The 15,700-nt window shown below is 49.2% G+C and overlaps 3 protein-coding genes; 1 reads left to right on the forward strand and 2 right to left on the reverse strand.

The window, feature by feature from the left end:
- Positions 1-105, forward strand: FFUJ_14922 (uncharacterized protein; the record flags this gene model as incomplete). Its single annotated transcript, XM_023579063.1, has 1 exon — positions 1-105. The coding sequence occupies one exon, from the start codon at positions 1-3 to the stop codon at positions 103-105; it is 105 nt and encodes a 34-aa protein (XP_023432873.1).
- A 1,875-nt stretch (positions 106-1,980) lies between these two features.
- On the reverse strand, positions 1,981-5,334 carry FFUJ_05809 (uncharacterized protein; the record flags this gene model as incomplete). The annotated part of the gene is made up of 1 exon (XM_023579064.1): positions 1,981-5,334. The coding sequence occupies one exon, from the start codon at positions 5,332-5,334 to the stop codon at positions 1,981-1,983; it is 3,354 nt and encodes a 1,117-aa protein (XP_023431968.1).
- A 7,376-nt stretch (positions 5,335-12,710) lies between these two features.
- FFUJ_05810 (related to phospholipid-translocating ATPase) lies at positions 12,711-13,788 on the reverse strand (the record flags this gene model as incomplete). XM_023579065.1 has 4 exons in its annotated part: positions 12,711-12,837; positions 12,894-13,307; positions 13,355-13,415; positions 13,485-13,788. 4 exons carry the CDS (start codon positions 13,786-13,788, stop codon positions 12,711-12,713), a joined length of 906 nt encoding a protein of 301 aa, XP_023431969.1.
- Between the last annotated feature and the right edge of the window lie 1,912 nt (positions 13,789-15,700).

Consider the following 15,700-nt stretch of genomic DNA (forward strand, 5'->3'; position numbering starts at 1 on the left):
ATGCCTGCCTACGAGTACTGCTGCCAGTGTGGAGGCATGATTGTCATCAGCACCACCTGCACTGCTTGCGGCCACAAGCAATGCAACAACTGCCCTCTGTGCTAAAGCATTCACCCACAGACACGTCTCGACGGCATTTCCCTCCTCTCTCCTCTCTCCTCTCACACAACACACGCTTGGAACTCTATCATGACAAAGGGCTACAGCATGGCGAGATGAGAGTCTGGATACCCTCGCTCATACGAGACACGACTTTTCAACGACTTCGACGATGGCGCTTCTATTCTGCTCGGAAACTGCCTCTACTCCATTCACACCTATGACCTGGTCGTCACATTCACCATTTCACTTGTTCTTGATTGATACCTCAGCGACCGGTTCTTCAAGCAATTATCCTCTTTCTCCAACAGCAAAAGCTTTGCTCTCAGCCTCTTTTGGAGGTGTTTATGCGAAGGCGCCACGGGAAAGATATGACATCGGATTTTGGGCGTTCTATTACTCTATGCTTTTACGTTTTGGACTTGTCTCGGGGTTAACGGGGAATGAATCGCAACGGATTTTCAGCTGTAACAATAATTGATACCCGCGGTCTCTTTTTGGGCCTTTGACTTTTGAGTATCAGAGACAAGAATCAATACCAAGTTTTATCAACCCACTTTCGGCGTCTTTTCGCCCGGCGCTTAGTCTTGTGATTCGAATTGATGAGTCCGTCGTGAGATGAAACGCTCCAATCATGAATGTAGATTGCAAATTCTTGGTTTACTTGCCACCTACTAAACGCTCCATTGGACCCTTGTTTCAGAAAGAAAAAAAACAACCAAATTCTGTGCCATGGCCCGGACTCGCCCGATCTACAACCTGACGGTCCCCGGAAATTTCCCTTCGTTACATAATATAGTAAACCTCACGTCGGCCCTTCTCTATGGTTTGGGATCGCCATGCCCACAAGCTAGAACCACATCGCCACATCGCACCGACAATAATTGCAGCAAACACAACAACAGCCTTGATTGTAAGTAAAAATGGAGGCTGACAGCCTAACCCCCTTCAGATCATCCGTGTGTGTGTCTGAGGCTGCTTGGGAGACGCAAAAGTTTAAGGTGGGGTGCTGTCTTACCCTAGAGCCAATACATGAAATTCAAATATTTGCATAATTTAAAATGAAGCTCGAGTTTACGACATTGTGAGACTGTTCTATCATAGTCGTGATGCCGCAGCTTGCGATGCTCTGCAGTCCGACCTACTCTAGTGGTCAAGTCTCGATAGTGACCTGCTACTATGACCCGAGTTGCTCACTTGCGAGTTTGGTAGAATCGTGGGGGGTCGCACGCGTCTTGGACATGTCAGCATGGGCGCCAGGTAGACCGAGCATTATGGGTGACCATCGTTATTTATCTCATCTACAATGTTCAACTACAGGCCTGATGCCAATTCCCATTCCTTGACTATGGCCATCCTTTGCTTTGAAATGGCGAAAACTCTCCATGGGTCAACATTTTATAATCCGACGTAGTTCCTCACTACGTCTTTTGGCCATAGGCTTCCGACCCTATACGTACAAAACCAAACACCTCCCCAGCCTTACTGAATGCATGCCCGCTTGTTCCGTTCCATTCTGCTTCCTGACATATCATTTCCTTCCACACCTTGCCTGACGCCAGCTATTCGAATCAAGGACCTGCTCGATCTCTTGCTAGCAGGGCCAATTTGCGCCTGATACTAGATTCTAACCATCCATCCGTCAATGACCGAATTATCCCCAAAAGAAAACATATAAGGAGTGACATATCCTTCACCCCACAAATACACACGAATGTTGGGGTCCTATCATCGAAGACTCTGCTCGATGATTCAGGACGCTGAGATTAAGTTTATGAAATGAAAAGGGCCGTGAGGTATCTTGGTCATGAGTCTCATGCTGTCGACAAAGGCGAATTAAGAGAATTGAAAGAAATATAAAAACAGTCGTCGTTTGCACCGCTAAATCATCCCGCCAGGAACTGCATTGCTGCTCATGCTAGGAGGCAGAGGTGGTGCTGCCATAGGCGGAGGAGGAGCTTGATGCATTGATCTAGCTCGTGCGTTCATACCGTTTGCCTCGCTAGTGGCTTTGCGCAATCTCTGGCGGTTCATCCCTGCGCCATCTTCATCATCACTTCGAAAGCCACCACGTTGGTCGTTCGCAATACTAGGGCTCATAGGGCGGCGATGAGCGCTCATGGTACCTTCAGCGAGCGTGGCTCCTGTGTTTTTGCGTCGAGGGTTGATTGGCGGCAAAGGAGGAGCAATGTTGCTATGCAGGTTAGGCGTAGAAACCGCACCACCATTGAGTCCAGGTCCGGGGCCAGGTCGAAGGCCGTCACGGTGACCCATGGGTGACATTGGTAGCTTGATTGAAGGTTCCGACATATCTCGGTTGCGCATCATTCCACCTGGGTAAGGAGGTCCATACGGTCTCTGGGGGCCGGGGCCGGGTCCGGGAAATCCATGGGGAGAAGGTGCGCCATGAGGCGAGGGAGCACCATTAAGTGGTGAGATTGGTGACGGGTGGCCAGAATCGTGTCCATAGACAGGATGTATATGCAAGCTGTTGTCGGGGTGGTTGAAGGGACCGGGCGAAGCGTTTCCGGGATATGGCTGAGGCGGCATACGTGGTGACCGCCGCATGTCTTGTCCGGGCATCATTGGTGCTCTCATCATCGGCCCTTGTCGTGGCTTGCCATTGTTTCCTACGGGAGATCCCATGGGCCCTTGGTAATCATCGCGAGGCACGGATCCGTTTCTAAGGCGTGGCGGTCGACTACCAGATCTGCCTCCGCTGCTTGCTTCAGAGCCACTTCGATCACGTTCAGAGGGAGCTCGGGATCCTGAGCGGGAGCCGGCGCGTGAGCCAGCATTAGCCCTCGATTCTTCGCTAGGAACTCGATTGTATGAGACAGGAGGAGGAGGTCTACGTTCCTGAGATGGTGGTCGGGATGTCGTAGTTTGGGCTCGATCTCTGCCCGCTGAAGGAGGCTTCGAGGGTCCTTGGTGTCGTTGCTGAACTTCGAGTTCCTTCATCCTTTGGAGTTCCCGACGGGCTTGTCGGAAAGCCTTGAGGCCAGCATGGACACCTTCTTTTTCCTCGCTATCTCTTGGCAAGTTTTCATCCCTTGGCTCAGGCGACTGCGTTAGCCTTTCATTCGCCTCGAATGAGCCACGGCGGGATGGACTTGCGGCAGGGGCAGGCGATGAGCCTCGGAGGCCAAGGAGTTTCTTCGCTTTGGACTGGCTGCCATTCTCTCTGTCGCCTCGGCCTCTGTCAACCAAAGAGCCACGACTGGACTTGGATTTCAAGATACCCAAAGCGTTCGGACGAGGTGGAGGTTCTGGTGACGAAAGGCTGCTATCAGCTTCGACAAAAGAAGTGAGTCTCTCCCTGACACGTCGCGCACCGTCGGCAAGATGACGAGCGAAGTCATCTGTCTCTTCTTCCGGCTGGGGGTTGACTTGCTGTTTCGGGTTTTGGGTGGATTCGGGTCTAGAAAATATCTGGGCCTCCATCAAACCAGACGATCTAGTAGGACTAGTCACGCTACCGTCAATTGACATAGCCAAGTCTCTCTCAATCGACTCCCAGGCGTTCGAATCGACCGTCTTGGGCTCATAGGTATGTGCATCAGGGCGTTCGGGAGGGAATCGTGAGCTCAGGTCAACATCGTTGGGTAAACTTCCATAAATCGATGAGGCCCCACTATCTTGTCGAAGATGCTGCCTGACCATGCCACTCAGTCCACCAGAGGTAGGTCCCAAAGTAGGTGAGTCCTTAGGCATTTGCTCTGTTGAGTTAGCTGGCGCAACTCCAGTTCCTTCAGAAACCGATAGAGGCGTTGGTACTGTAGTGCGTCTGAAGGCAGGGTGCTCATTATCAGCTGGCTTCTCAACCTTGACTTGCAGAGGAAAGATAGGCTGAAGGTGTGACTCGTCCACAACAGACTGGTCATCATCGTCATCAAAGAAGGTTGAATGTTGTGACTCTTCCTGAACGGTTGGCTCAGTCTGGAAAGATCCAGATTCGTTCCTTTCCATTTGCGGACGGTGGGCAGAAGATGACCTAGATCGAGTGCCTGGCAATGAGGGGCTGGAATCAGTGCGGAATCGATTCGTGGGAGTTTCGCGACCCTGCTGCATTTGCATTTGCCGTTGGACGAACCTTGATTCATCATATTGACTGTTGGTCCTGGTGATAATTCTGCTTCGATCAAAGGGATGAGCCTCCCCCGTCTCACTAATAGGGGGGCTGAGAGGGGGTGTAGCACCAATGGCCTTCTGGTCCATGCTGGGGAATTTATTCACCGAGTCTACAGGACTCATTTGCGATGGAGGGCTGAAAGATCGTAGGTTAGGGGCACTAGCCTTAGCCAGGACCGATCGAGTGATGAAACGATCTCCGAATGTTGCGCTTGCTGGGGAAGGAACAGGAGGTGTCAGATCTGGAGTTCTGCTGCCGAGTGTTCGCTTTGTGAGCGTATCGATTCTTGAAAGAGCAGATGACTGTTGGTCCTGAAGATCCTGGTTTAAGCTTTGCTCATAGAGACGACGGGTTCTGGTCACGCTTCGCTCCATTGGTGGTGTTGGGCTGACAGTCCGAGATGTGCGCACGAAGGACTCCCGGTCCTTGACTGAAGATGAGGTGATAGATGTGGCGGCTGTTGAGTCCCGAGCTGCAAATGGACCTGACGATGTTGTTGAGTTTGTCTCCCTTTTTCGGTTGTACTCGGTTTGAGAAGGAGACTCTGGTCGAGCATTTTCCAAGTCACCTAAATCTTCTTGCTGCAGGTCTTCGAATGACTGTTTATCCTTTTCAGATTGCCTCCACTTCTGGAAAGCTGACTGGGCGACATCGTCACCATAGAGGACGCGGCCACTCATAGCCCCTTTGTTCCCTCCGGTGCCGATTTTGTAAACCTTTTGTCGACCTCCAAACAAGTTGTTCCCTTCAATCGGTTTCGACCGGCCCATCACACTCCCGTTTGTTGAGCCGGTATCATCATTGGACTGCATCGATGAGCGTGCAAAAGGGGCCCGAATAGACTCGACCTCAGCAATGTCGCCCAACCCTGCAGCAAAACCGAAGTCCATCATTCTCGACTGTCTTTTAGGGAACAGAACACTATCGTCGCTGGCCTTGCCAACCTTGGTGTTTGGATCATCTTGCTCGCGTAACATAGAGAACCGTGCCGAAAGGTTGGTCATCAGAAGACTTGTTCGAAAATCATCAGTCGATGGAAGGGCTGTAGCGAGATCAATCTCCTTTTTAGGTTCCTCTTCCTGCGCCTTTTTCTTGCCGAACATTCTAAAGGGGCTAGAAGACTCAGACTCAATCGATGGCCGCGGAGCCTCGAGATCATCCTTGCCCTTCTTCTTGCCTCTGAACCTATTCATGATGAAGGACAAATCCCAAGTGTGAAACGTTATTTTTGCCTCGGTTGTTGTTCGTTGTCGTGGGAGCTAGGCGTTTAATTCATCACAACTGATAAAGGTGATATAGGTCGAACTAGATTGGCAACTGTACCAATCTTGCGTCAAACACTATGCTGGTTAGCTTCGCTATCATTGATCGGTTTGCAAGATTGCTTGGAGTTCATGAAGCAGACATCTGGCCCGGTCGCTGTTCGAACTTCGTCGCCATGCATAGGTAAACATGGATGGCCGCTTCGATGAACACTGAGGGTAAATGGTTCCCCATGTAATAACCAACCAATCGCTTGCAACAAGAAATGAGTCTCGTACCTGCAGATGTCAAATTGACGGATGTGTGCCAGTCTCTGTTGATAGAGACCAATATCGATTCGGGCGAAGTGACTCGGTAGTCACCCAGGGCACGTGAGGCAAGATTGTTCGTACTCGATGAATTCGCGGATCGGGAGTGTCGTCGAGGTCGTCGAGGTCGTCGTCGTGCAGGAGTCTTGTGGAGCAATCTTGATGCAGTATGGCAAGTTTGTAGGCCGAGAACGGGCGACAGCAGATGAGTTCTTCTTGTAAGAGGGAAGAGGAAAACGCAGGTACCCGAGTTGGGTTAAACAAGAACGGGTCGGATGTTGAGTCCAGAAATGGAAACGATTCAGTCAAGTTTGATGGATAAAGGAGGTTGTCTCAGACTTGGGGAGAGAATGAACAAAGCAAAACAAAGGGGATTTCCGCGAGAAGCTTGAGCCAGTGGTGAGTCGAATAAGCCTTGTTTGGTTTGGTCCGGCTGTCTTCTGCGGATCTCAAGGGAGAGTGCTGTCGCAGGGTATGAGACGATCGTGTCGGAGAAGGATTGTCAAATGGTTACTTGCTGGCCGGCAGTTTGATTTGATCTCATCAATCCGGGGTACCACTGGATCGGCACAAGACTCGTGATCCCGAGAGGTACCAAGGCGAGTCAAGGGCAACGGTCAATGGGAGTAAGGTAGCGAGCGGATGGAAAAGAATGAATGAAGTTTAACAAACGAGAGAACGGGAAAGAAGACCGTTTAGGGACGAGGCGTGTGAGCCAATGGAACTAACAAATTCTCGAGATTTTGAGTAGGATGAGAAATTTGGTGACAACGATGAAGGGGGAATTAGATTGACAGGGCGCCCCAGAGCAAAAGACGAAGGAAGGAATGGATGAGAGGTGGGGTGTGCCAGGAACAGGGGAAAGGAGGGTGTGGAGACAGGGGGACCTAGTCGTAAAGGGGAATGGTAGCGGGAAAGCCAACAGACAGGTACCATTTCTGCTAGGTCAGTCGGACTTGCTTCATCATAAATTAATTGTAATTATTGCACTATCACGGACGGAAGATTAGGTATTCAACGAGACGGAATAGCGAGCTGAGACATTTCTCGTGAACTACATACTCAGATATTGCTCAGATGCCAGAGCTTAACACCGTTAAAGTATCATACAGATTTAGCTTTGTAGCTCTGAATGAAACGATGGCTCATGGTAGACAAGGATGGTACAAGGGAGCGATCATAAAACAGGTGGTTAAGTGTTCGCTGCAAAGTACCTCCATCAGCGCGAGTACTCTGCAGAACATGGGACGAACAGTCCATTTCTCCTTGAGCTGGTACCAGCTGCACAGGGGACGGAACATCCATCTCACCTCCAAGGATAGGCCAGGGCAAGATTTAGGGGGTGTGAATATCAGGCCGTAGGGGTGGGAGTCCACCGACCGTTCGAGATGGTGCGGCAAGGGAGAGAGGCACGAACAGCCCTGGGCTCACCTCAGTTAACTGCCAAGTTTCTGTCTGTTCACTGAAAGTCCTGGAGTTTACCCAAATTTCAGTGGACTAACTGCCCTTTAGTGCAGTCGGAGGAGGGACACTCGCTCCATAGGCCTCCACTAAGGTAATGGATGATTTTCAGCATGGAACTCAACCCGACAGATCGTGGGCCGACCTCACACACCTCCACGCCCTTGCACTGGAATTCTTCAAGTGTTTGTTAACACAGATCAGTCGTCAACGTCATCTAGACTTCATACGAACCAGCATTTCTCCGAGTATGGATACAATCACGATCGAGGATGCATCTCCTTTTCTACGCGTCAGTCATCGGAACGCGTGCAAAGGGACGGCAGCAAGGCTCGCTCATCTCCAGGCTCGGAACGGGGTTGAGGACTTCAATCAATCTTGCTGTCATTGTGACCAATGTGATATTCTTCTGCATCTTGTATCTCCTGTTCGTGAGTACAAAATACTACACATGTCCGACACTACAATTTCACAACCGAATCCCAGGTCAGTCAGACGTCCGCGTCCGCCACAAACCATGCCGTGTCGCACATAAAGATCCATGGCTTTGGTTACCTTGCTTTTGCTGCTTAGCTCTGTAGCCTCTGCCCACGTTTGCCGGGCCACGCAGGACGGGCAACTGCTTTGCTCGCTGCAGACTGCAAATGCCTGGTCTCCCCCGTCTTACATACCCGTCCGCCAACACCCTATTCGTCTTGGTATTTGGACGCCTCAAGGGATCGGAGTAGCGGCCGATGCTCTATCTCGAATGGCCTGAAATACGTATCAGTTCAGCTTGCTGTTGAGGTGGAAATGATATGTTACAGATGCCGTGACGTTGATACGAAACCAAGTTCCGTCGCAAATGTTTCCAGTGCAACCTATCATGCTTCAAAGGAGGATACAAAACCGTCCATTGGCTTTATCATCCGACACCTGGAAGATCAACAGGGTACGAGACAGTGGCTGCAGTGCTAAGAAGCAATGTCATCGGTCCCCTCTTTGTCGCTCGCCAGTCTCATACTTGGCTTAAGGGGTCAGCGCCTTGGAGCCTGAGACCTTCTCCACTCGAGCAAGAACCACCCGCTGCAGAAGCTACTGCAAGGGACGCGTTCTGGTCACATTGTCGTCTCGTGCCATCCGTTCCCTAAGTTAGTACAGCGATGGCTAAACGTCTTGGGCTCCGTTATAAAAGTATCTAAACTCTCTTGGAGCTCAAGAACGAACGGTGGAAACTTAAAAGTCCAAAACAGAAAAGGCGCTCCCTTGTGACGACGAATGGAGATTGGACGGATCGCAACCGTTATCCATCGCCCACTAGGCTAAACTCTGACTTGTGTTGTACCGTTGGGGCTTGCAGCCACATCCTGCAGCCGTAGTTGCAAGAGTTGGGCAATGCCCATCGCAATAACCACACCTGGAGGATGCTCACCTATTTACTTTTTCCATCGTATTAACACCCAGGACTAACGGTGTCAAATCGGATGTTGGTTGCAGCGTTGCAGCGCGGGCATTTTCAGTTACTCACCCGTCAGCACTTAGTTATGGGGTAATAGGTACCCGTACCTCTCGCAAGATCATCCACCGCTCTCACCAGCCAATGACCAGACCTCAGATGAGAGCCCCTGCAGTTGTCCCATTCAAGTCTCAATGTCAACACCGGTAACAGAGCCAATACTGATGAAATCGTTCACATCACAGAACAGACACTACATACTGTCATACAGTACTTGACCTCACAAACCACCAAGAAACTCGCCACTAGCGGAGGAGACTCCCTAGTTAAAAGCGCCATCCTCGGAACCTGATCGACCCGTCCCACAATCCAACTCTCCCTATGCTATTGCACTGGCTTACAGCGCATGTTGCTACTTTCCTAGTCCTTGCTCGCTTTAAGCTCAACTCTCTGTTCGACGAATCACGGCTTAACGTTGTCGGTTCATTGGCTTTGCTCCCTCCTACTCCGGACATACTCGACTAATGCTTGGATCTTCAGTCACGACTTTTCCTCGATCACAGCCCGTCCGGGGTTCTTTTGCGAGAACAACGGAATGGTGCGACCCCTTTGTACCTAGTTGCCCATGTCTGAGGTGTGAAATGACATCTTACCCCCGTTTCTTTTACAAAACCTAATTCTACAACGCAGTCAGCGCAATCCTGCCACTTCCTCCACGAAAGAATGACTTAACGGTCATAAGATCAGCATAGTAACAAGATGAAGGTGCTCCACTCATGGCTTCATACAATTCCCGAGATTCGATCTTACTCAGCAGACAGAAGCCGCACCGATCATGTAGCGGAGGTAGCTCTCAACAATTCACCGTCTTCTCAAAGTCTTATACGCCTCTGAGGTCGTTGTTGCCGTCGTTATACATATTGAAAAAGGAGTTGCCTGGGGCGCGATAGCTTGCAGAGGCCTGTCGTTTCTTGAACCATAGGCAAGGGCCTCTGAATAAATTATTCTTCATTTGTCAAACGCCAATAAAATTGGTGTGAGCATGCTTCCTCTGGCTGCCTCGATGAAACTGTATGATAGCGGCTATTCTATGGTTTTGACTTGAAAGCCAACTGCCATTATTCGGCGGCGCTCCTCTGCGGCGAGAGCTCGCTGACTCCGATATGTCAGGCTCAGACGCACATACCCCTATCAGTTCCCTTGGCTGGCGGCAACGGTGGGAGCGTTCCGCGAGCCAATAACAGATCTGTGCCTGGGGCTAGATCCAATCTTGGCCGCAACGTTCAAGGGAACAAAGGTGGGCTGCCAGGCACTACTGTCGTGGTGGATGCTACGCACATGGGTTTTACCTTAGGTTGGAAAGGTGACATCGTTCAAATCGGATCTACCTTCTTCAAACTTGCTGGGAACTGCTGAGACGCGGAAAATATTCTCCCCATATCATCAAAAGCAACCACCAGCTCGACCTCCTTCTTCGCATGATCGATGATTCTCCTGGTACGGAAATGGTCCTCAATTTGCACCACATGAATGCGGCTATACTAATGGTCCTTAATTATTAGTTCATAAGAGTTGCTCGGCGATAGTCCTGGGCACCGCCACGCTATATCCGAGTCCAACAAGTTCATAATATCGTATTCTGCCCGCAGTAAAAAGGATCAGATTTTAATATCACGTCGAAGAACAAGTGCCCTCGGTTATGAGCAATAGTTCGGCTCAGCTTTGGCGATCCCAATTGGATGGCCTTGAGCCTTTCGTCTGTTGATCACAACTCTGAAGAGAATAGACCTGGCACCCTGGTTTCTCACCCAACTCGCTGGGACCGCCTAACGGCTCGCCTCGCCAACAACCGACATGATGACATTCGGTGTTCAAGCCCTATCAGTTCAGGCGCCCTGTCCAGCCTCGTCGACTGCTACCATGTTCCCATGCTTCTTCAGAAGCTTCCAAGGCGATTTGATTACAGATCAATCTTCACGACCCCGGTTAGTTATTGGATACTTCTTGCGGTGGTGACGGTGAATTTATTTACCTCCAGGATCTATTAACCCGGTGCAATGGTTAAGGGACAGCCCTGGAACTTTAACGCAATGTTATATGACACCTGCCTACCAAGATCCTGGTCTCTCTCTAAAGGAAACCACAACACGTTATTTATCCAGTTACCCAATATACCGTACAAATTTATTATACCAGCTCATTTCCTCCCGAAATGGGCTGAAGTGCTTATTTCCTGGGGATCCTCCGCCACACCGCAAGCCATTCATTGCTAGAACCACAGACTCAGGTACAAGGAACACAGTGCCCTCTGCAAAGTTCGGTTGACTTTGCGGTTTTCCTCCGATGCCTCAATTTCTCACAGAGGGTCCCTCGGTCCTTTGCGTCATCTTGAGTGTTTTCTCTCTGGTCACTTCGTCTTGACTCCGGGATCCCACGTCTTTGCTCCTTGCCCTTGCACGCGCTAATATTACTAGGCAGGTATAATCTCCGCATTACAGCAAACAATCATCGTGATGTACGGATACCTAGTTCGATTTACGGCTAGAGGCGAAATACGGTTATGAAACCATGAATTCTTATCCTCATTTCAGCAATACCCGTTCCCTTACCAAGCAAGCTTGCCATGCAGAATCTACTGAATGATCCACTCCTGCCTAGGCTCGGATCTAGCTTGATGAAGCCGCCAAACTCTGAAAACGCCACCCGTTCCGTTTAATCTCTCAGGTCCAATTCGCGGGGTGGAACAAACTCACAATAATGATTGATAGACGACATGTCAAGCGAGCCAAGATGAGAACAACTCTCGGGCCGGCGCACCGTTATCTATCATCATTCGGAGAGATGCATAGGCCCTACAGCTATTGAAGACCCAACATACCAGAGGCCAGAACGATGCTGTCTGTGTGATTGGGATCGCTCTAAGAACGAAAGCTTCATTACACTTCCATTAATTGGTATTCCAGCCTTCAGGGGTAACGTCATGTTCCTGGTCTGCCAAACTATTGAATGCCGAGGCATATCCATATCTTGATTATTGGAGCCAACATGGTCTTTCGACTGTTGTTGCGATTTGCAAATAAACTTCTACATATTGCACGGCAGGCCCAACAATGATGAAGATAAGCCCAAGAACTAACAGCACGCCATAGAACGAGTTGCACGTCACTGACCAGTGATGAATGTTGAGGAACGAGTACGAAAGTGGTGTTCTTCACCCCCCATTCCTCGGCTCATCCCTTCGGAAACCATCAGATGAAAGTTCACTCTCGGCACTGGTTGTAGACTCAGCATGAGTGATGAGATTCAACTGGGGGTTTCCTTTCCCTGTAGGTACCTTTGGCGATGACAACATGGTCTGATTCTCACATGGACTATCAAACAAATCACCTCGGAGGCAGTAAAGACGAACAAGATGTTCCAAAGATCTAACCGCTCTGGACAATCAACTCACCTTTGACGATGTTCCAATACTGCGTTCGCTAGGTGTCATTTCGGCGTAAATATATCAGAACAAAGTCATCTGCCTCTCATCTCATCCCCGGAGCAGACTACAGAGTACATGTGGAAGACTCGGCAATACTACAGTGGAAACGGCTGATCTTATACGGTTGCTAGAGCATGTATTTCTCCTCCCTCCCCCCTATTCTTTTTTCGTTTATTTTTCTTTACTTTTAACTGTTTTATCTATTTGTTTTTATCTCTTTTTATATAACGCTTTTACCACGAAGTCAACATGAGATCTAAGCTTCTTCATGTCGCCCAATCGCGTGGACTTTATACCTAAGCCTGCACACGCTGTGCCACACCTTTCTAAAAAATCATCTATAACCCTCCAGGCAGTTATTGCCATGTCTTAACGCCATTTCGCCATACTGTCTATATACACGCTAAAACTCGAGGCACAATATCGATAATAAAGGAAATATCGGTTGAGCTTGCCCTGGTAGGTCGAGGGGGTTCCTTGTCCTGGCGAGCATGTTCTCCATCTGAGGAGTTCTGACGAAGATGAGGCTTATTCTCCAAAGACGGTATTGTCGTCTTGGTCCATCTGGTCCATTTCCTTGGTAAACTCGGGAGTTTCCTTGAAAGCATATCCAGGGTGGCCAGCATTCAGGAGGAGAACAGCAATGCACATCATGCTAAGAACAGTTAGCGAGTTGTTACTATAAATGTGACAATCTTCAAGGGCTCTTACCAAGATTCAAGAGCGATGTAGAGACCTTCGTCTCGAAAGATAGCACTGAAGTATCCTCCATTGAGCTCGGCAATGCGGTAGCCACATCGAATCAGGATGAAGATGGTCGAAAGGAAAAGGAAGAAGAGGAAAGTGAGGATGGGCTTAGTAAGGCGATATCGGGCCGGTGACTTGGAAGCCCTGATAACGTAGTCGATGAACAATGCAACGAAGCAAAGTAGAGTGACGACTTGGAAGACGAGGCCAGCGATGGAGACGTCCTCTCCAGTCTTGACGTCTTCCTGCGCTGTGGAAACAACTGAGACTGCACCGCCGACGGCTTGGAGGATGAGGGAGATAATGTCGGAAGGGATGAAGATCCAGTAGAAATACTTGGGGGAGAATCGAGAGACACTTGGGTCGACAAAGTTGATGCTGAGAGTGTCAGTTGTGCTTCTTCTGAGTGAACTGGGGAAACTTACACCTGGGACAGAAGAACATATATGGCAGCAGAGAAGAAAACGGGGGCAATGGTGATCATGACTGGGCCAGAGTTAGTCAAGTTCTCCCTTTCCATCCATGCTTGTTCGAGTTTGGTTTAGAAACACTTACTGATCTGCAATAGAAAGCCAATAAAGTCGAATGGATTATCGTGGATGATGAGTCGCCCAATGTAACCGATAATCTCGAGAATACATCCTGCCATCATGCTCGCCATGAAACCCCATGTCTTCATCTTGATGCCTTGGAAGATGTGGAGAGCCATGGACAATCCGAATACTCCGATGAAAATGGCATTGGCGGGAACATTCGGTTGGTATCGCAGTATACTCGACTCGAGGGGACATAATTCGAGTGTACAGTTGGCATCGGAGCCGAAAGAGATAAGCCCGCCGGGTAGTGGTGTGTGGCTCATGTTTGCGATCTTCACAGCGTCTTCGAGTTAGAGTTGATAAAATTTTCGGTAGGGCCGGACTGGATATGCAGGAACTGATCAGAGCTCGCAGCTGTTTACTGTTGGATGGTTGTTATGATGTGATGGATTAGATATCTGGGGAAGACAGCAGATTCACGTCTTTATAAAGGGGCAGGTTTCAAGATATCAGATCTCGGCACCCGTCGGAACAAATATCCAAGATCTGACTCCGCGGGCATAACGACCCAACTACGTCAACTGGCACCACTGATCCTGAATTCCTATACTATTGCAGCTGCAGTGGAGAAAAAAAGTCGATTGTGCACTTCAGGATCAGGTGGGTCCGGGTGCGCCGTCCGTCCGGGGCTCCGGGCGATCGGGCACCCGCGGGAGGCGGACGGGCAAAATGGACATGAAACGTGAGGCTGAGTTTGATAGGGTTCTATAATTCGCATTAATACGAGAGATCTTGATAAGCTATTTCTAGATTTAATGAGATTCCACGTCAGCATGGCATGGTTTGCGCGAGTGTTGTTGAGTTAGAGTTTGCTGTGGACTGTTGATAGGGATAGAGAACGTGGCTGGGCAGCCCAGAAGTCATTGGATATGCAAAGATGTATCGCGAAATTAGTTCTCCTTACGCCATATCTACTCGCTCTAGCATGATTATCTCGGCCGCAACGGTCATCTTCTGTCCTTACCTTGCATGATCTGGCTCGGCAGTGGTGATCGGATATACATCCCTTGGTGATGATGGCTGCATCCTGACATGACACTAGGGATCCAAGCCGGTGCTGATCTTATCTTAGACTCATTTCCTTACAAATATTGCTATATTCGTACTCAGCCCCAGAGCATTGTCCTCACTGTAAGTCTATGCTTAAATTCTGGATATTCACAGCCAGGTTGATCCAAGCTGTAGAGATATGTAGGGCAGACTTGACAGCCAACATATTGTTAGGTACTTACTTTACAGGTCAAATCAGATCAAGAAATGACAATTCCACAAGTTATCAGTTATTGCTTCGTCATGACAAGTAGAGATCAAATAATAAATTTATCGTGTCAAATATGAGGCTCAATATTTCCTTAGATCTACGCTGATATTGGTGCCGACTTGGAGTTGCAGTTCGGACTCAGCCAAGCCGGAGCACGAAGCTTGGCCCGCGCCTCCGACCGGGCCCGAGTCATGCCGACTCCGTCGTCAACTGCTACATCAAAACTTTGTTAGTGATCCTTCAATCTGAAACCATTTATAATGTGGCCCATATCCCATCGCTTCAGGTTCCGATAAGTAAGCCATATCGATATCCTTATCCCCTCCATTATGATACGAGAAGGCAGAATTGATGTATTGTATCAGAAGAGATAATCCGGATGGCTGATTATTAAGCATATCGTGATGATTTGATTGGATATAGATCTGACATGATCTCACCGGTATCTAGATTCTGCCTTCTCGTATCCTAACGGATCACCCATAAGATGTTATCTTGTTTCTCCCTTTCCCCGTTTCATCGATCAAGGACGGTATTGCATATTCTTCTTGCCAAGATCTTGGCTGAGTAAGTATTCTATTACCGCGCGTTTTATGTGTTTTCACCAGGCGACAGCCAGGGATGAATCACTGCAGTATGCTTCGAAATGGTTGATGCCTAGATGCTCTATCCACGAATATGAAAACACTTGTCTTCAAGATACAGGACTCGCCTCCGAGACACGTGTACCAACTACGCAGTTGAAAGAGTCAGAACCCTCAAAGAAACCGTGTTCAGTTTGGGAATCAGAATAAAAGTCGTCATTGTGCCCAACAAAAGACACTTGCCTCTGTCACGAGGGTCAAGTCTGCATTCAGGTGATCAGCTCTTTTTGACTCGAGACTTATTCCTCCATTTGTAGCACCAAGTTTCAG

This window comes from Fusarium fujikuroi, chromosome FFUJ_chr06 (assembly GCF_900079805.1).
Source record: "Fusarium fujikuroi IMI 58289 draft genome, chromosome FFUJ_chr06".
NCBI classification, from domain to species: domain Eukaryota; kingdom Fungi; phylum Ascomycota; class Sordariomycetes; order Hypocreales; family Nectriaceae; genus Fusarium; species Fusarium fujikuroi.